This window comes from Mus caroli, chromosome 9, assembly GCF_900094665.2.
Source record: "Mus caroli chromosome 9, CAROLI_EIJ_v1.1, whole genome shotgun sequence".
NCBI classification, from domain to species: Eukaryota; Metazoa; Chordata; class Mammalia; order Rodentia; family Muridae; genus Mus; species Mus caroli.
This window is the reverse complement of record NC_034578.1, coordinates 114,675,656-114,694,065: the sequence shown is the minus strand read 5'-3', so window position 1 is coordinate 114,694,065 and position 18,410 is coordinate 114,675,656. Positions and strand designations below refer to the sequence as shown.

Genomic DNA, 18,410 nt, shown 5'->3' with positions numbered 1-18,410 from the left:
ATTCCTATTCTGTTGTTTAAGCAAAAAAAGAAAAGCTACATTATATGAAGCTTGCCCCTTCTTCAGAATATATTTAAAGGGCATCCCTATCCCCGTGTGTTTGGGTTGTTGAGGCAGGAGGATCATGGGAGAGAGACCAGTGTGAGTTATATAGCAAAACTTCCAAACAAACAAACAACGGAGAGTTGAGGAACTGGGAAGAGAGTGATTCACCGTTTTTAGCATTTAGTTTATATAAAAGAAATTAGTGTGTTAGAGCAGTAAGGATAGGGGAGGTGAGATGAGCTGCTTCCTTTGGCCATTAGCATCCCAGCCAGCATTTAGTGAGCTTTACTTTCCTAGATTATAATCTTATGTTTGGATTATAATATAAGTGGCTAAAATTAAAAAAAAAGTATTGGTTTAATACTCTTTAATATAAAACTATTTAAATACTGCAAATGTATTGTAAATAAACAGTTGCTTAAATTTTGCCATTCTAAAGAACAAATGTTTGATGGTGTTTTTTTCTTTGAAGAGATGTGAAAGCTGGAAACATTCTTCTAGGAGAAGACGGCTCTGTGCAGATTGCAGGTAATGATGAACAGGGCCACCGTGCTTTTCTGGTTTGTGTGAGTGTGTATACCCGACTCTGTGCGTGCGTGTGTGTGTGTCACATGATGTATGCATGTGCTTTCACCTTTGCTTCAGAGCATCTTGAGCATTCATTACATGTAGCTCCCATGCCTGCCTAACATGTGTGTGGGTGCTGGGGATTCGGACCTAGATCCTCATGCTTGTGTAGAAAGGATCTTACCCACTGAGCCCCTATTCCACTTCACAGGATTTTGTTTTATTTTGATGTAATAGCCAGCAGAACCACCTTATTTGTTTTTTGTGTTTTCTTAGTATCTGATGATCCTGTTTTTAGGACATCTTTCTATGTAAGCACCCTCTAAAGATGGCCTCTACCACATGTAGGCATTTTCCTGGCCATCACTCATTGCTTCCTATTATTTTCCCTCTCCTCATCTTCATTAGGTGTAGGATCTTCTGATAGGGTTCTGTGTCAGAGCAGCCCGTGCTTATTTAAAGGAGAAACAGTTATCACCTCTGATGAGAGGTGATACAAAGTGATGGTTGGTTTTAATTGTCAACTTACTCACTCTAGAGCCTGGGACAGAAGTCTCCATAAGCAGATCAGGCTGGCCTATGTGATGTGTTTATAAAAAGATAAAGAGAAGGGGCATACGTTCTATGGTTCTATGGAGGTGTGGTCAGGTGTGGGCCTCAGCTGGCCGTCCCGAGGCATCCCTTCTCCCTGAGGGACCAGCCACACAATGGTATAGTATAGAGTAGAGTTTATTCAGGGGTGGGGAGAGTAGTAGAGGCAGAGAGAGATGTGGGGTGGGAGGGGAGAAGAGGAGAAGAAGCAGGTCATGAGCATGGAGAGAGAGAGAGAGGGTAAGGGAAGAACAAGAGCAAGTGAGAGCAAGAGAGCAGCACAGCAAGGAGGGGCGAGCAGCCTCTTTTACAGTGTGTCAGGCCTACTTGGAACTGTGGGGTGGAGCTTAGACAGAATGCTAACACTATGGACGTGTGTAGGGCATTCTGAATTAGGTTAGTTGAACTGGGCTGACTCTCCATGAATGTGGGTGTCACCAGTTTATGTGCTAGCTGCTGTGCTGTGAATGAAAGGAGAGTCAGCTGAGTACCAGCATGAACACATACATCGGTGGCTAGCTGGTCTTGACTGGAAACACAGTGTGAGCAGCTCTTTCAGGTTCCTGTCACCTTGACTCCTAAATATGAGTGAGCTATATAACCTAGAATCATGAGCCAGGAAAACTCCTGTCCCCTTGAGTGGCTTTATAAAGTCACAGCACTAGGAAGGGATAACCCAAGGGTGCCATGGAGTCTCTGCCTTTTAGGGAGCATAGTTCTGGTAGTCTTAGAGCTTAGGGGGAAGACTGGATCATTTCTTCCCACAGATGGCTCTTTTGACTGAACAGTCTCCTACTGTTTGGTCCCAGACTGCTACAATAATCAAGTGAATCAGGATAATATATTCAGTTTTTAAAAGAAAATTTTGGCGAGTACCTTTAAATCCTGAAGTAAGGTAATAATTTTATCCAACATAAAGTTGATTCCTTTACCATTAACTCTCTTTTTGTCAAAAGAGACACTTTTTCACTAAAGACAAGACGCAGAGTAGGGTAATTCCAGCATTAATATACATGCAACAGCATGTGTCTGACCCTGACTGGAGGAGAGAGCAGAGATAGGAGGCTTTCAGGGGCTCACCAGCTAGCTAGTCTATCCCAAACCACAAGCTTAAGGCGTAGTGAGAAGCCGTCTCTCAAAAATGAGATGGACACACACACACACACACACACAAATGAACATAGTGATTGAGGACTACAACCAGTATCACAAACATGCACAGGTGAGCGCCCTTCCATGTACACACATACATGTACTATCCATGACGATGGGAGAGATGCAGAGCACAGGCATGTAAGGCACTGAACGTAAAGCACTCACTAAGTGCCAGTGACTGCCTTCACCACAGCACCCAGCAGAGCCGACTGATGGTGCAGAGCAAGAGCACAGCATCTTAGCTGCTGGTAGAAGTAAGTCTGAGCCTCTGGTGGCTTCGGTGAAGTTGAGGATGTGCATATGCAGAGCTATGGCGTCTACTGTGGAGACGAGAAAGTCATCCTCACGCGGGCGCGAGTTCAGACATTCCTGATGCCGTTCATAGGTAGACGGTAGACACCAGCATACCACCTGATGAAAAGTAATACAACTATGCTACCTAAAAAGCAATAAGAAATTGTGAAGTTATAATATGGGGAGGTGTGTTGAACATGAGGACCTGTGTCTAGCTGTGTGTCCAGTGAGCAGAGCTCTGCTGCTCACTTCCCTTCCCTATTCCTTAACTAACTTACAACAATTTTATTTATTTTTTTGATGTGTTTTAATGGAAAATATACCAGTGTTAACCATATATACCATATACCAGTGTGAGGTTTTGTGGCTGTAAGAGATAGTGAACACCTAAAAATACAACCCACAGATTCACATACATCACATGTTTTACACATTGATCTATCAGTGAATTGTCAAATTGTATATCTTTTTGTCTATGTTGAAAAATGTTGTTATAAATTGTGCATAACTATCTCAGTTCCTGTTTCTGTCCTTTCTTCTTCCCCCTTCCTTCTCCCCTCTCTCCCTTCTTCCCTTTTACTTCTCTCTTATTGTATGTAGCCCAGGCTAGCTTGAACTTCTGATTCCCCCCCATCTTCTGTGCTAGGACTGTAGCCATGTGTTACCATGCCTGGCTTATTTTCTTCTGGGTATATCTTCTTAGAATTGGTGGATCATATGATGATTTTACATTAACCTTTTTATAAAAAAGTATTGTCCTATGTCATATAGTAATTGTATTTTCATTTGTATCTGCAATTCATAAGGATTTCAATTTCTCGACATGTATAACAAAACTAACTTTCTAGTTTTTAAAATTTTTTTTAAGACAGGTTTTTTTTTTTTTTTTTTCTTTTTTATATATAGCTAGCCCAAGCTAGCCTGGAACTCACTATATAGACCAGGGTAGTCTGAGACTCATAGAGATCAGCTTGCCACTGCTGGAATTAAAGCTATATGCCACCGTGTCTAGCTTCTAGGTTTTTTTGTCATCTAAATTATGTCAATCTTATGGTTTTGTCCTGTTCTTTTAAATGTATTGTTTGTTGCTGTTTAATTGTAGATTTTTCCTTTCTCCCCCGCCTCCTCCCCACCCCCTTTAAAGACAGAATCTCGCTTTGTAGCCTGAATTGGCTTCTGACTCTTTAGCACTGTAATATAATGTAGTGATTCTTTGTATATTCTGGACATCAATACGTTTTCAGTTGTGACTTCAGATATATTCTCTGATTCTATGGGGTTTTTGTGTATGTATGTGTGCATGGGTGGGGGGCTTTTGGTTTCATAGGTTTTAGTCCAGGGCTAACTAGACCCATTGATTTGGATGGTAGCCCTAACCCTGAGGCAAGCAGAATGAGAACATTGGGAGGTGGAAGCTGTGTGTGGCTGTCAGGAAGCTGAGAGCAGCAAGAAGGGGCCTGCAGCATGGGGTCTTTCCAGAGCATTGACCACTCCTCTCCCAGTGGGCCCAGACCTCCACACCTTCTCCCCAACTGCTGTCATCGTCTGACTCTACAGGGGCTCATCCATTGACATACACAAATATGTCATACAGAACTCTCAGGGCTAACCTGGCCCACAGCCCATCTGTTGCCAGCAGCCCGGGTTGGTGAGATGTGGGGAGCTGTCCTGTTCAGCTGCTAAGGCTGCTGTGCTGTCTGCTCTGTTTCAGATTTCGGTGTTAGTGCTTTTTTAGCCACTGGTGGTGACATTACCAGAAATAAAGTGAGAAAAACGTTTGTTGGCACCCCCTGCTGGATGGCACCCGAAGTTATGGAGCAGGTATTGTGGGTTTTGTGTTTTTGAAATGGTTCAGGATTTTGTTGTTAAACCAAGCCACAAGCCTTAGTGCTTATGTTTGATCGATGTTCCATGTTAGATGCATGAATTGCATTTTTCTGTTGATTGGTTGAGAGCTTAATCTAAGAAAAGATATTATTGCAGTACAAAGCAAAGCAAACAACAGCAAAAACTACACACTACACAAGAAACTCAAGGCTATACCAAAGATAATCCAAGGAGTAGGGGAGTAAAGAGCATAAGAAGTTATCTTAGTGCAGACTAGGTGACCTGGTTCTTCACCCGGGAGTTTTCACTGCTGGCGCTCTTCTCCTTTTCCTGCTTGCACGGCAGCTGCTCGCTGCAGTCTCCTGTCATCTGTTTTACCACAGTAAACATAGCTGATTGTAGCACACACTCTTTAGTCCTCGTCTCACCTCCCCTGTGGTTTTGAAGTGTTGAGCACTGCAGTACTGTTCCCTTCCTACTGTCTTCATGGCCCTCCTGCTGTCGGGCTGTTTCTCTGACCACTTTTGACTCATCTACTCATTTTGTTTTTCAAGACACAGTTTCTCTGTGTAGCCCTGGCTGTCCTAGACCTCACTCTGTAGACCAGTCTGGCCTCAAACTCAGAGATCCTCTTGCCTTTAAAGACATATGCCAGCAGGTCTGGCTCTGTCTACTCTAGAATCTTCCTGTAGGATTTGGTAGGGTATACAGGTTATCCAGGTGTAGACTAGGACAGGGGGATGGTGAGGTTGATGCCAGCCTGGGGCATATAGCCAGATATTGTCTCCAGAAAGAAAAGAAGACAGTGTTTCTTCAGGTTCTTTCTTGTTGCGTGCATTCATCGCTGATGGTCTCATCCATGCGAGCACGTGTAAAGGGCTCCTAAACCAGATGCAGAGCAGCCTTGTTGCTCAGGACTCCAGGCTACTCTCAGCGCTGTATGTGTGTAGGATTTATTCACAAATGTCACAGATGTATTACTATATACATATTTTCCTATATACATGCATATATTACTATACCCAGCTTGTGGAAGGAGGGCACCCCAGGCCACACAGGGTCTTAAGAGGCCGCTGCACTCGGGAACAGAGTGAACAAACAGGTTGTGAAGAAAGGCTAGAGCAGGGGAGAGAGGTATGAAGGAATATGAGGCTTCATTGGTTTTCCTGGGATGGAGGGTATGTTAGGGGCTAAACCTACTTCTCAGATGAGCAGGAGCTGCCCCTGAGCTGTCTGTGAGGAGGCTTGTGGACATAGGGAATATTGAATCAAAAATTCAGGGGTAGCCTGGGCTGCACAGGGGACCCCTCACTCCTGCCTTCCCCAACCCCCAATTTTTCATGACATACTAGAAACTTTTGTAAGAGTGTTTTAGGCTGGTTAAAGTAATTGTGCACCTCTCTCTCCTTCCCATCTCCCCCCAATCCTTTTCAGGTTCGAGGTTATGATTTTAAAGCTGATATTTGGAGTTTTGGAATCACCGCGATTGAACTGGCCACAGGGGCAGCTCCTTATCATAAATATCCACCAATGAAGGTGAGGCTCATATTCAAAGTATTATTCTAGCTCAGGTCCCAGTGACTTTTCAGAACCTTTTACATTTGCCAGTCATACCTATGGTTATTTATTTTCCTTGTTTTTATGTGTATTATAGCAAAATATAATCTTTCTAATAAAATTACCAACGTAACCATTTCTACTTTGTATTGTATAGGGAACAAAATCAGGATAAACCATTTTTGATTGTGTATTTAAGTAATAAGTATGTTCACGATGTATAGCCATCACTGTACCCAGACTCTTCTTGGATTCAGAGCCATTGAAGTCTTTTGTTTAGTTCTTAACAGAGTGTGTACAGAATTGCTGACCTTTAGTGGCCTTGCTGTTCTGTGAGGACAGAGCTGTGGAGTTGAACTGCATTGGTGTCTATTACCCAACCTCCTTGCCTCTCTACTCATCTGCCCTTCATAGGCTCTGCTGACAGAGTAACTAAGGTTGCAGGGGAGGCAGGAAGAACGTGAACTAAGAACCTGAACCACACGTAGGTTTGTGACAGTTGGTGATTTCTGTAATAGAAATTTCTGGAAGAGAAGGCTCCATACTATGAGAAGTCAAGGAAAAAGAGAGCAAGCAGTAGGTGAAGCTGAGGAGGCCATGCTTCTGCTGTGTTTTCACATTTCTAATTTTACAGTAGTTTGGGAATGGAAGAACTAAGTCTGTGGACATGAAGAGATGAGCGATTGTAACTGAAGGATGTAATAGCAGTTGACAGTGGGCACTTGTGGGGATCCACTATCTATATATAGCTTTTAACTAGTGTCCAGTATACATGGGACTCAGAACAACCAGTCTGGTTTTTGTGGTGCTGGGTGTTGAGCCCAGGGCCTAATGCTAGAAAAGAACACATATCCCCCAAGCTATAACCCTGACCGTAAAACCCCACGTATGTCTGTGTACCCCGTGTACCCCGTGTACCTGTGTGTGTGTTTATACCCATGTATGTGTGTGCTTTTAGAGAGCAGAGGTTGTTGTCAACTGTGTTCCTCAATCACTCTTCGCCTTACATTTTGAGATAGGGTTTCTCCCTGAACTCTGGAGCTTGCCAGTTTGGCTCGACTGGTTGGCCAACAAGCCCCATTTCCCTTCCCAGCTGGGATTACAGAAGTAGACCACCACACCCAGCTTTTTTATGTGAGTTCTGAAGGATTGAACTCAGGTCCTTGTACTTAAATAGCTCATATGTCTATACTGTACTGAAAAATTTTACAGGTTTATTGGTATACTTTCGTGAGCTACTTTTTTTGGGTTCCCATATCTACCTCCCTTCGAACCCTAATTTCACCCTGATCCCTTCCAACCTCCAACACTAGGTAGGAGGGAAAGAAGGTTAGAGGGGAAAGGGGGCATAGACCTCTTTAGACTACTTGCTGCGGCTTAGGGGCATCATGTTCCTTGGAGCAAGTCCAGTCTTTGTCATTAAGATATCCAATTTCTTCTCTTCTCTTTGCTCAAGACCACTTGACAGACTGCAACAACAGGAAGCAGCAGCAGCATGGAGAGCAGCAGCCTCCACAGGCTCTCTCGGAGTCTCCCGTTTACACCCTCTCAAGAGTGCCCAGAATTCCAATCATAAACTCTCTGCAGCTGGCACAAGCCACACCCCTGCTAGAGTTCGAGACCAACCATAGTTAGCTTCTGTAGACAATCGAGGCAGCCCGTACTCCACACCCGGAGTGAAATAAAGACAGTCACATAGCATCACTGGGCTTTAAAGAAACCAAACTTCTTACTACACAGGTTTTAATGCTGACACTCCAGAACGACCCTCCTTCTTTGGAAACTGGTGTTCAAGATAAAGAAATGCTGAAGAAATATGGAAAATCATTTAGAAAAATGATTTCATTGTGCCTTCAAAAGGATCCAGAAAAAAGGTAAAATATTGGATAAATATGACATGTCTCTTTTGATACCTAAAACGGTCTGGGAATCCCTAAGAATCCCATTTGTATACACAATATTATGTGCGTATTCTTAAATGAATGACAACCATTAGAAACATTCGTAAAGGCCATCTTACAAGCTTGGAAGGGACTGAGTTGATTTCATGTACTTATATATATATCTCTCAGTTGCCCAGATATTTCTTGATCCATTTCTTAAAGCTATGAAATTATATTTGTGAATTCTGTATTAGTAACAGGCCATGTTAATGGGCAAGTTTTTCTTTTTTCAACCTTCACTTGAAATATAACTGCCATTTACAATTTAATAACAAAAGGACTGTAACAACATATTTATACTTCATGTCAAATAATTTTACTTTTTATGTAGGAAAGATACTTGTAGTCAAAGTTTCAAATAGTTTCCTCGTTGGCTTTAGACATTGGTTGGCAAGCAGCAGATTCTTAACAAAGGGTGTTTATGTGTGGTGGTGGTGAGCAGCACTGGAGGCGAGGTCAGTGAGTAGAACCTGTGCTTTGAGGTCGCCCCATCCCTAGTCCTAGAGGTGGAAGCTGACTCTGAGGATCATTGACTGTAACTGGGGCTGCATCCCCACTGTGTCTCACTCTGTTTCCATGTGTGCACCAGCTTCCCACATCCACCACCTCCACAGCTACAGATTGATCTACCGTGGATCCAAGGACTCTGATCAGATTCCATCCGTGCTCAGCAGCACCAGCCTTTTCTTTGTCCACATTTCTTGAGCATCGTAGTATACTTGGCATGGTAGCAGCTACCCTCATGAAGCTGGAGGGGGTATAAAGTGCAGGAGGGTTGTGTGGGTTCTACACAGATAACATTCCATTTAAATACAAGGGATTGAGCATCAGGGTTTTGCTGTTGGCAGAGGGGTCCTGGAAGCAGTTCTCCTGGGATTCCACAGGCAGACTGTATTCCACTGTGTCTTAATACTGAAAGTTGTTTAATTCTGTTTTCTCTAAAGGTCTACAAAAGTAAAAGACTTAGATATCCTTGGTCATGTGTCTAGTGTATGTAATGGGGCTTCAGAATTTACTGTTGGAAATATTGGAAAGGGTAAGGAAAACAGGCAGCCAAGTTCCTGTTCATGGTTTTAGGATTTCTTCTGTTTTTCATCAGTGGCTAAAACTGATAGGGAATTCTTTTGTTTCTGCCAAGTTAGCTGATAAAAAGAACACAACCCCCCCCCTTTACAAATACCTAGAAGTAACATATAAAAATCCATCAAATGTAAGATCCTTAGGTGCCAGAAATGTGAAGATTATGTAAATTACAGTAGAAAGTCTAACTAATCCAGTGGCCACCAGCAGAGCACTACTCAGTCTGATGTTCTACGAGGTTGAGTTTTTGACTCCATGCTGTGACTCTTGAAATTGGGACTGTGGGTCCACCTGGAGGAAATGTTCAGCTGAGTTTCTGCTTAGAGGACCATCAAAAAATATCTTCCTCATTTATGCATATGAGTTTTTTGTCTCTGTGTATATGTATAGCACATACAAGAAGCTGTCCTTCTCAGTCATTTCCAAGAAGCAACAAAATCTCTCATTGTTTTGACTTTCCTTCCTTCCTACAGATGGAGAGTCTGAATTTGTACTTGCCACACTAAGTGTGTACCCAGCACCTTAAGCAGAGAAATGCGGTTGTTAGGCAGCTTCAGAAGTGCACTCGGCACTTGAACACCTGCCAACCCAGGGCCCATAGCTCTGGGCCCGACGTGCTCGGCTCAAGCTGCTGTCAGCTGTTCAAGCTGCAGCCCACATGGCGGCCATGTAAGGTGAACTAGAGTCAGCTTACAATAGCATTAGTTCTTCAAAGAGTCAAGCAAGACTTTCAGAACTGAGAGATGCAGATAAAATGTGTGGGCTGGACTCTTGATTTGCTCCTGATTGAATAAAGTTGAAGAAAGAAGAACTTAACAGTGAGGAGGCTTGGTGGACAGGCACCTTCTCCACTAAGTGATCATACAGCATAACGAACTCCCGGAAGGAAGGAAGGAAGGAAGGAAGGAAGGAAGGAAGGAAGGAAGGAAGGAAGGCAGGCAGGCAGGCAGGCAGGCAGGCAGGCAGGCAGGCAGGCAGGCAGGCAGGCGCATTGCCTCGTGAAGCTATTCACCTCAGAGAGCCCCAGGCTGAGGAATATGCTATAGAATACTCAGCCAGTATTTGTCAGAAGTGTTAAGCAAAGAAAAAAATTGAAAAGCATGACTGGTCAGAGTAATTAGACTTGGAGAATAGGTGTGACGGGGGATGCCACGGGTGCTCCGACAGACAGGCCTGTGGGAAACAGAAGAAATCAAAAAGAGCTGTACTTTCTAGTTAGAGATTGTACTGGTAGTGACTAGGTTGCTTCTTGATAACTGTAATTCGGTTACATAAAATGTTAACTTCAAGGAGCTAGTGAAGGATATGAAAGAATTGTATACTATCTTTTTCAATTGTTTCATAAGTCTCTGTGTGTGTGTGTGTGTGTGTGTGTGTGTGTGTGTATCTGGGAAGTATAGAATTAAGCATTAAGTATTTTAAGGTCAAATAACACAAAATACAACTCCATTAAACAAAAGAATTGAAAGAAAACAGCAAAACAACAAACTATTGACTGATTAACTATAACTAGCTGGTGCGTATGAACAATGAATGTGTGAGGGCATGTGCCATGTGAACACACACACACACACACACACACACACACACACACACACACACACTCTGTGTGAGCACACGCACCGTTCGCCATCTCACTTAGTTTTCACAAATCCACAGCATTTTCCACTCCCTGCTTCACAAAGAAGAAACAGATCAGAGCACAACCAGCCCTGCCCAATGTCTCCTGTAATAAAATAGGATGTTCAACCTGTATATACACAGTCACATGAGTAGTGTAGACTGCTCAAGGAGAGACTAGTGAGAATGGAGAAGTGTTATTTCAAATAACAGTGGAAATTAGCCATGTTAACACAGGCCTTCCATCCAAGCATTAAGGAAGGACTAGGAGGATAAGAAGGTTAACGACCACTCATGGCTATTCAGCCAACTTTGATGCTAGGCTTGGATACACGCCATTTACAGAAATAATAATAATAATAATAATAAAGAAAAGATAAAACGGGCTTTCTAGCTCTTGAATCCCCATGTTAAAAACTGCCTGTCCCAAATCCTACCCAGCATGCCTCCTCTCCTACGTGCTCTCCTTGTGTAGCCTCAGTCGTCTCTGAACCCGAGCACTGACTGCAGGTAGATGACAACGACCTCCTCTAGTTTCAGCGGTGAGGCTGGAACAAGTAATGCTGAGTGAGGATAACTGTCAGTTTTCCAGGCAGTCACTTTCATATTATTCAAAAGTGAACATGAAAGTAAGATAGTTTTTTACGTTAATTTAGACTTCACTCTAAAGTTGTACTTTAGAAAAAAGGAAATGGACCTGGAACAACAAAATGAACAGAAAGACGCTGTCCTGGACAGCACAGGCACTGCACTACTGAGAGAACGTCACTGTTTAACTCAGTCTGTCGGCATTGGCCGTTTGCTCCTTCCTGTCTCTGTTTATCTTCAGAAGCGTGGGCTCCAGCTTGGCATTTACCTGGAATTACCCGGGAAGGTGGAAGAACTACCAGCACCCCCGGGCGTGGTGGCGCACGCACGCCTGTAATCCCAGCACTCGGGAGGCAGAGGCAGGCCTGGTCTACAGAGTGAGTTCCAGGACAGCCAGGGCTACAGAGAGACCCTGTCTCGAAAAACCAAATATATATATATATAAGAACTACCAGTACCTGGCTCTTGCTCCCAAATACTATGCTTTTGGTGAGGAACTGAAAGTAGCACCCAGGTGTTGTACTGCACAGTAGTGCTTAGAGCCACTGTGGAGGCTGAAGTTGTGCTCGAAGGTACCTGCTTACCAGGCTTGTACAAGCCCCTTGATACACACCTGTCCTGAGCACTGCTCTGTTCCTCTTAGCTTCTGAGAAATAGCATGGTCTAGCAGTCCATGGTAAGTACGTGCTAAGAGTAGGTATGGCCTTTGAAGAGTAAATTCTTTATTTTTAGTGGTCCTCTTTTAAAAGCTCGTAAAGTTGATAATGAAGAATTTACTCCAAACAAGATCATGCATGACTGAACTGAATTTTCGAAAATTGAAAAAAATTTTTTTCTTAATTTTTTTCTTAAAGGGAAATTGGGACATCTCTAAGAATCCATAGTTGACTTAAAATTAAACTTGTTGGGCTTCTATGTAACAAAAACCAGTTGCTTGATTGCTTTTCTTCCAGTTTAAATGCATTTGTATGCTTTGGTAAAACTTTTAGGTAGGTATTGTCTGGTTCCCTTAAAATGGTGTAGCTAAATAGCAAACACTGGGAGCCCTAAGAATTCTCTTCTAGAAACTGTGGTTTACTAATGAACTTTTCAAACATTCTACAATTCTGATTATCACTTTCCTTATCCCCACTAACCCCAGGGCCTCCCCTGTGTAGCCCTGGCTGTCCTGGAACTCACTATGTAGACCAGGCTGGCCTCAAGCTCAAGAGATCCTCCTGCCTCTTCCTCTGAGTGATGGTATTAAAGGTGCCACCCAGCACCTGGCCACTCATTGGCACATTGCTATTTGTGCTTTTGTTCTACTCAGTGTCCTGAACCATTATTTTGATGTTTAGCAGGTGAAAGCGGAATGTACTGAGTTTAGTTAGCTGTCCAGGAAATAATTTCTAATTTTTTGAAGATGGAAATTGACAATATGCTTCAAAACTCAAACCTCTCCTTTCTGCTTTTAGGCCAACAGCAGCAGAACTGTTGAGGCACAAGTTTTTCCAGAAAGCAAAGGTGGGCATTGCAGCTTCCGAGTGTGTGTGTGTGTAGACCGCTCCTCCCAGCTTCTGAGTGTGTGTCCGTGCGATGCGCCTCAGTCGCTCCTGCTGTCTTCCCAGTTGCATTTCTAAGATGATTACATGTGGAGATGTGATGGTGCATAAAATAATTGCTAAAGGTATTATGTATGTATTGTGAGCTGGAGTGAAATGCTTTCCACATAAGCATGGTGACATAAATTTGATCCCTAGAACCCACAAAAATAGTAAGGTATGGAAACTTGGCTTATAATTCCCTAACTGGGGAAGTGGACACAGATGGGTCCCTAGAGCTCCTTGTATAGTAAGCCTTGGCTAACAGGTGGCTGGTGGGCACAGTACACACACATGCATATGCATCTGTATACACAGGAACCTGCCTTTTCCTATTGTAAAAGCAGTCTAGTTTCAAGGTTTAGTGCTAAATGCCTCATATGCCAACTTAATGCATTAGTATATTTGGTAATGTAGGACCAAAGACAAAGAATGTACAGTAAAGTGACTTTTCATAGAAAACGGTTTCTAGTGCACACTGAAGTTTTGTCTATAGGTGAAAAATAATGGAAGTGTTGTATAAAAACCTTTGGAGTGGAAACCCCTCATCTCTTCCACAGTGCACTTTACTTACCACAATTAACTGTGACTGACGTCTGTGTCACATGGTGGATTCACTAAAATGTTCCGATAACTGACTTTCTGAAACTGAATTTTCTTTTCCAGAATAAAGAATTTCTTCAAGAAAAAATACTCCAGAGAGCACCTACCATTTCTGAAAGATCTAAAAAGGTAAGTTAGGTATTTAATTCAATTTTCTTCAGTTGCTTAGAATAGACTTGCAGGGATTTTGTTTTTGTTTTGCATTTTTAAACTGGGTACTACTCTGTAAATAGAAGTGAGGGTACTTATTTTCAGCTATTTTGATGCATTTGATATACCAAGTCAGCAAATTCCTGTCAGCTGTGTGCTTAGGTATCATTCTGCTGTATCCAGGTATAACAAGGTAGGCAGTGAGTCAGTTCAAACCCTGTTGAATCACTGTTTCCAGCTATCCAGAGTGAGATGGAGATTTTTGCATAGCAATTATAGCTTGGGGTATAAGTCATATTACCTCCTAATCTTAAGACATGTTATAACAAAGCACTATGTTTTGTGTGTGTTATTTCTAAGAATGTTGTTCATCGTTTGAACATAAGGAATCCATTGAAGTTTCAGTTTGGACAAAATACACATTTGCCATTTCACCAAAATCAAATCTCCCATTTTTCTTGCTCTTCTCCCCTTAAGGGAGATTTAGCAAATGTGGAAACAATACTGTCCCAAGGATGTCTGTTGATGATAGACTGGAGGGGGAAGACCAAGACCCTCTGTTCCATAGATACAGTAGAAGGCCTACCTGGGATGTTAGGACCCTTCTGGTAGAAGCCCACTACGCATACATTTCACTTGTTGAGATTTCTGCTATTATCCAGAGGTTTTGCTTCATGAAGAACAAATGTATGTTAAATATTCTGAGCTTATAGTCTCACTAACAGTCACTCAGAGCACCTAAACTCGCCTTCACCTCAGAGCTTTGCCATTCTGCAGATATGGACGCTTCCATAGTGTTCCTGAGCAGCTAGCCTCTTCTTTCCCCTGTGTTTATCAACTGCTGTTACTTAGCTGAATCACAGGCTTTGGCACAGTCATCCCAGATGACTGACACCTGATGTCTGAGGAATGGCAAGTTCAGAATGGTTGGGTATGGGGGAAACGCTCTGTGCATTGCACCTCCTCACTGTAGGTTGTTAGTGTAGCACTTCCTAAAGGAGTTTTCTCTGACCACCTGACTGACAGTGCTTCCTTCCCATAACTTTGTTCTCTGACCTCCTGATCTACAACGATTCCTTCCCATAACTCTCTCTTCCATCATGTTTTGCTTTACTTTTTTGAAGAACTTATCACCATCTAACACATGACAGCCTTTCTACGTTATTAGAACAGAACCTTACTTCACACCACATCTCAGTAGGGTTAAGTCACTTCTTTGTGCCCAGTAAACATTTGCAAATAATTTGAATGCAGTTTAAATCTCTATGCTTGTAATCACAGTACGTCCTAATTGGAATTGTTTGCTGTTTGCACTGTGATTTCTTTAGATCAGTGAACTCTGATCTCAGGGAAGCACAAGCTGGGCCGGATAGCATACACCTGCAACCATACGCCTATAGTATTTTGGCGGCTGAAACAAAAGGGTTGGAAGCGAGAGGCTAGCTTAGGCATCTTTGTGAGCAGCTGTAGCATACGCTGTGTCCACATAACGAAATGCGATTTACAGAGCTTCTCCACTTAGCAGTGCTTCCATTATGATTTCATGAGAAGGTAAGTCATTTGGTAGCGGCTGCCGGGGTTAGTACTGCATACTTCTAATGTTAGCACCTGGAGGCTGAGGCAGTTTGGTCACATGAGCACAGGAGTTTGAGACTCAGACTGAGCAATGTAGTGAGAGCTCATCTAAAAAGGTAGAAGGAAAGGGTGGCAGGGGAGGAAGGGAAGGAGAGATGAACACCACAGTATAAACATTTTTCTAGTTCCATGGAGAGGCTGGCAGCTCCTGGTCAGCCACATCGCCAGTGTCACTTGAAGCTTAGTGTTGGTGTTTGCTAGGGTAGGTGGAGCCAGTGTATTTTCAGCTTGCTACATATATATCTCCATCTATCTATCTATCTATCTATCTATCTATTAAGAGTTGTGTGTGTGTGTGATATATACACACACGTTCCAATTGGAAGTTCAGGAGCATTTTTAATGGTCCATGTTATAACATGAATATACTTTTAAAATGTGTTATTAGTACACACTATATGATTCTGTGTGAGATGTTCAAGAGTGCACAGAGACGTGCAGTAGGCCAGTTTCCCAGAGCTGAGAAAAGTGGGGGAGAAACAGGCAGTGACCTGGTGGCTGTGACGTGTGTGAAGAATGGTGACCAACATGTTCTCAGTTTGGATGTAGTAGCACCTCATGCAACTCTACATCTACACAGCCCAGGCACCTGAACTTCTCTCACTGTGCACCCCGTGTGCCGTGTGACTCACATCTCAGTGGAGCTGTCCATCATTCATAGTAGTAAATTGAAAACAGTAATAAAAATAGTGGTCACCACCCCGTCTTTGGAACTGTCCCCTGAGCCTGAGGTGCAGGGGCTGTGTTGTGGACGGGTCAGTTGGGATGGGTCTACACCTTACATGTTGATTGGTTGCAGTTTTTTGTAGTGGACTCCATCTTAGCAAAGTGAGTTTCCTTGCTGTGGGTGTAGGTTACACTTATGAGTATAAGGACAAATATTCAGATTGTGGTTAGAGATTATGCTGGCCTAGGAAGAGTGACAACTGTAGGCTTTCCTTCAAGGCCTTGACCCCATTAGCCCTGGCTGGGTGGTTAGGTTTCTAGTACTAGGCATAGTCTCCCTTTTGTTGAGCAGGCCTTAGGTCCAATTAGAGCTGCTCGTTCCCACCAAGGCGAGGAGGTCAGCATGGCATGGCCGCAGTGCTGAGTGTTGTGGTTCACAGGCGCTGCCGTGGGTAGGACTACTGGTTGCTTCCCTCCGTCAGAAGCTTGTTCGGCACCTTCTGTGCCATGAAAGCTAGGACTTGGAGGAGGGTTTCAGGTCAGGGTTAGCCTGGGTCCTCTGGGCTGGACCCTCTTCCTAACCGTGTCATGAGTCCAGTTTAAGATGGAATTGAGGGAAGGAGCTGTGACGGTGGCTCAGTGGTGAAGAATGCTGTCTGCTCTTTCAGAGTACCTAGTTTAGTTCCCAGCATGCGGATAGTGGTTCATGACTGTTATTCCCAGTTCCGGGGGAATCCAAGACCCTCTTCTGGCCTCTGTAGCCTCCACCAAGTGGTAAACAGATGCATTCAGGCAAACACTCATACACATTACAAATTAAAATTTGAAAAAATAGTTGGCTGTAATAAATGTACACGACAATTCTGGAGGAAGAACATAAGACCGAAAGTCATGAGATCCAAGAAGCTTCCTTGGGCTCTTTTGAGGCTTCTTAAAGAAGATTACTGCGGTGGGATACGTATGTTTTCTAAATGTAGGGGGAAGAGATTAGGCAAGATTTTCAGAGAGAGTAGGGCACAGATTACAGTGAAATACTCATCTTCCAACTGTGGAAAGTCCATACATCGAGAACTCCTAAAATAGACCCCCCCATATCAAGCAATAATGCTATATACCCAGTAGAGAGATGGATATAACTTTCCAAAGAAAGCTAGAATTAGGAAGAAGATAGTGAGCTTGGTTGTTTTTGTTTGTTTGTTTGTTTGTTTGTTTGTTTGTTTTTGAGTCAGGATCTCATGTAGCTCAGGCTGCCCTTTTAACTCACTCAGTGTCATTGGTGGCTTTGAATGCCTGCTCCTTTTACTCTCATCTAAGAAGTGGGCACAGACCACTTTGGCTGGCATGTAGCATCCACCCCACACCCTCAGTCCTGAGCACTGATCTCAGGGCCTTGCTTCCTAGGCTGGTGTTTGACCATTGAGCTACATCCTTTGCCTGTCTCTACTTGCTTGGCTCCTGAACTCTTGAATCTCTGTGAAGTATAATTTATAATTTTGAATTAAAACGTTGAAGCTGGGCATGTTGGCACACATCCCAACACTCTGGAGACAGGCAGCTGATCAATGTCACAGCCTGGTCTAGACTCTAAGTTGCAGGCTAACCAGAGCTACACAGTCAGGTCCTGACCCAAAAGAGGAAATCAAACATTGGAAAAAGAGTGGGTGCTTTCCCTTGGCTTGGGCTTGTCTGCAGTGGGTGTGGAACAGTCTCTCCTCCCCTTTCAATGTCTTGGTATGTGAATGTGTTAGATTTTCCCTTACGCCTTAACATAAACAATATTATTGGAGTTCAGAGTAAAGAGGATTGTGGTTAAAGTCTGGGTAGAGCAGATTAAGGGTTGGAGGATGTGGCGTTTTAGGGACACATGACTCAGTTACTGTTTTCTTTAGGTGATGGAGGGATGGAAAGTAGACTTGAACTTCCTTTTACAAGTGTGCACAAAGTACTTTCTTAACCCACACGCCTTTGTCGCTCAGGTCCGCAGAGTCCCTGGCTCCAGTGGCCGTCTCCATAAGACAGAGGACGGAGGCTGGGAGTGGAGTGACGATGAGTTTGATGAGGAGAGCGAGGAAGGGAGAGCTGCCATTTCTCAGCTCAGGGTAAGTCACATTTGCCAGCATAGACTGTAGAGTTGCTTCTGAGTCTGGTTACAGCTGGAAGAGCTAAAACAGAAAGAAGACAAGCACTGCAGACGGGCTTTTCTACTTCATTACGGAGCACGTTAGAGTGTCAGTCTCTCAATGTGCTATCAGGTAGGGTATGTTAAAATAGCCATGGCTACAGGGGAAAACCATCGTGCTGTGCAGAGTAAGTGGATGCTACTAATGGCTAGATGTAGCTGTTGTTTGCTACCCTGTGACTTCTTCTTTCTTCCACCCTTTGAAACCACTAACACCAGTAAGAGGAAAAAAAGGATAGAGAGGAAAGGAAAGAGTTCTCGGAATAAAGTCAGGGGTCTGAAGGGGGCGCTGCTATCCTTAGACTACTTCCTACTGGTTAGGGTGTCAAG

General features: G+C 43.4%; 1 protein-coding gene across 2 annotated transcripts in view; it reads left to right on the top strand.

The window, feature by feature from the left end:
* The window catches only part of Oxsr1 (oxidative stress responsive kinase 1), an 83,154-nt gene that overhangs the window by 46,057 nt on the left and 18,687 nt on the right, over window positions 1-18,410 (top strand). For both annotated transcript variants that reach the window (XM_029481498.1, XM_021172478.2), the window contains 7 exons: window positions 518-573; window positions 4,364-4,473; window positions 5,914-6,015; window positions 7,777-7,910; window positions 12,722-12,770; window positions 13,514-13,579; window positions 17,878-18,000. In XM_029481498.1, the coding sequence (XP_029337358.1) occupies window positions 518-573; window positions 4,364-4,473; window positions 5,914-6,015; window positions 7,777-7,910; window positions 12,722-12,770; window positions 13,514-13,579; window positions 17,878-18,000 (640 nt within the window). The remainder of the gene's footprint in view (window positions 1-517; window positions 574-4,363; window positions 4,474-5,913; window positions 6,016-7,776; window positions 7,911-12,721; window positions 12,771-13,513; window positions 13,580-17,877; window positions 18,001-18,410) is intronic.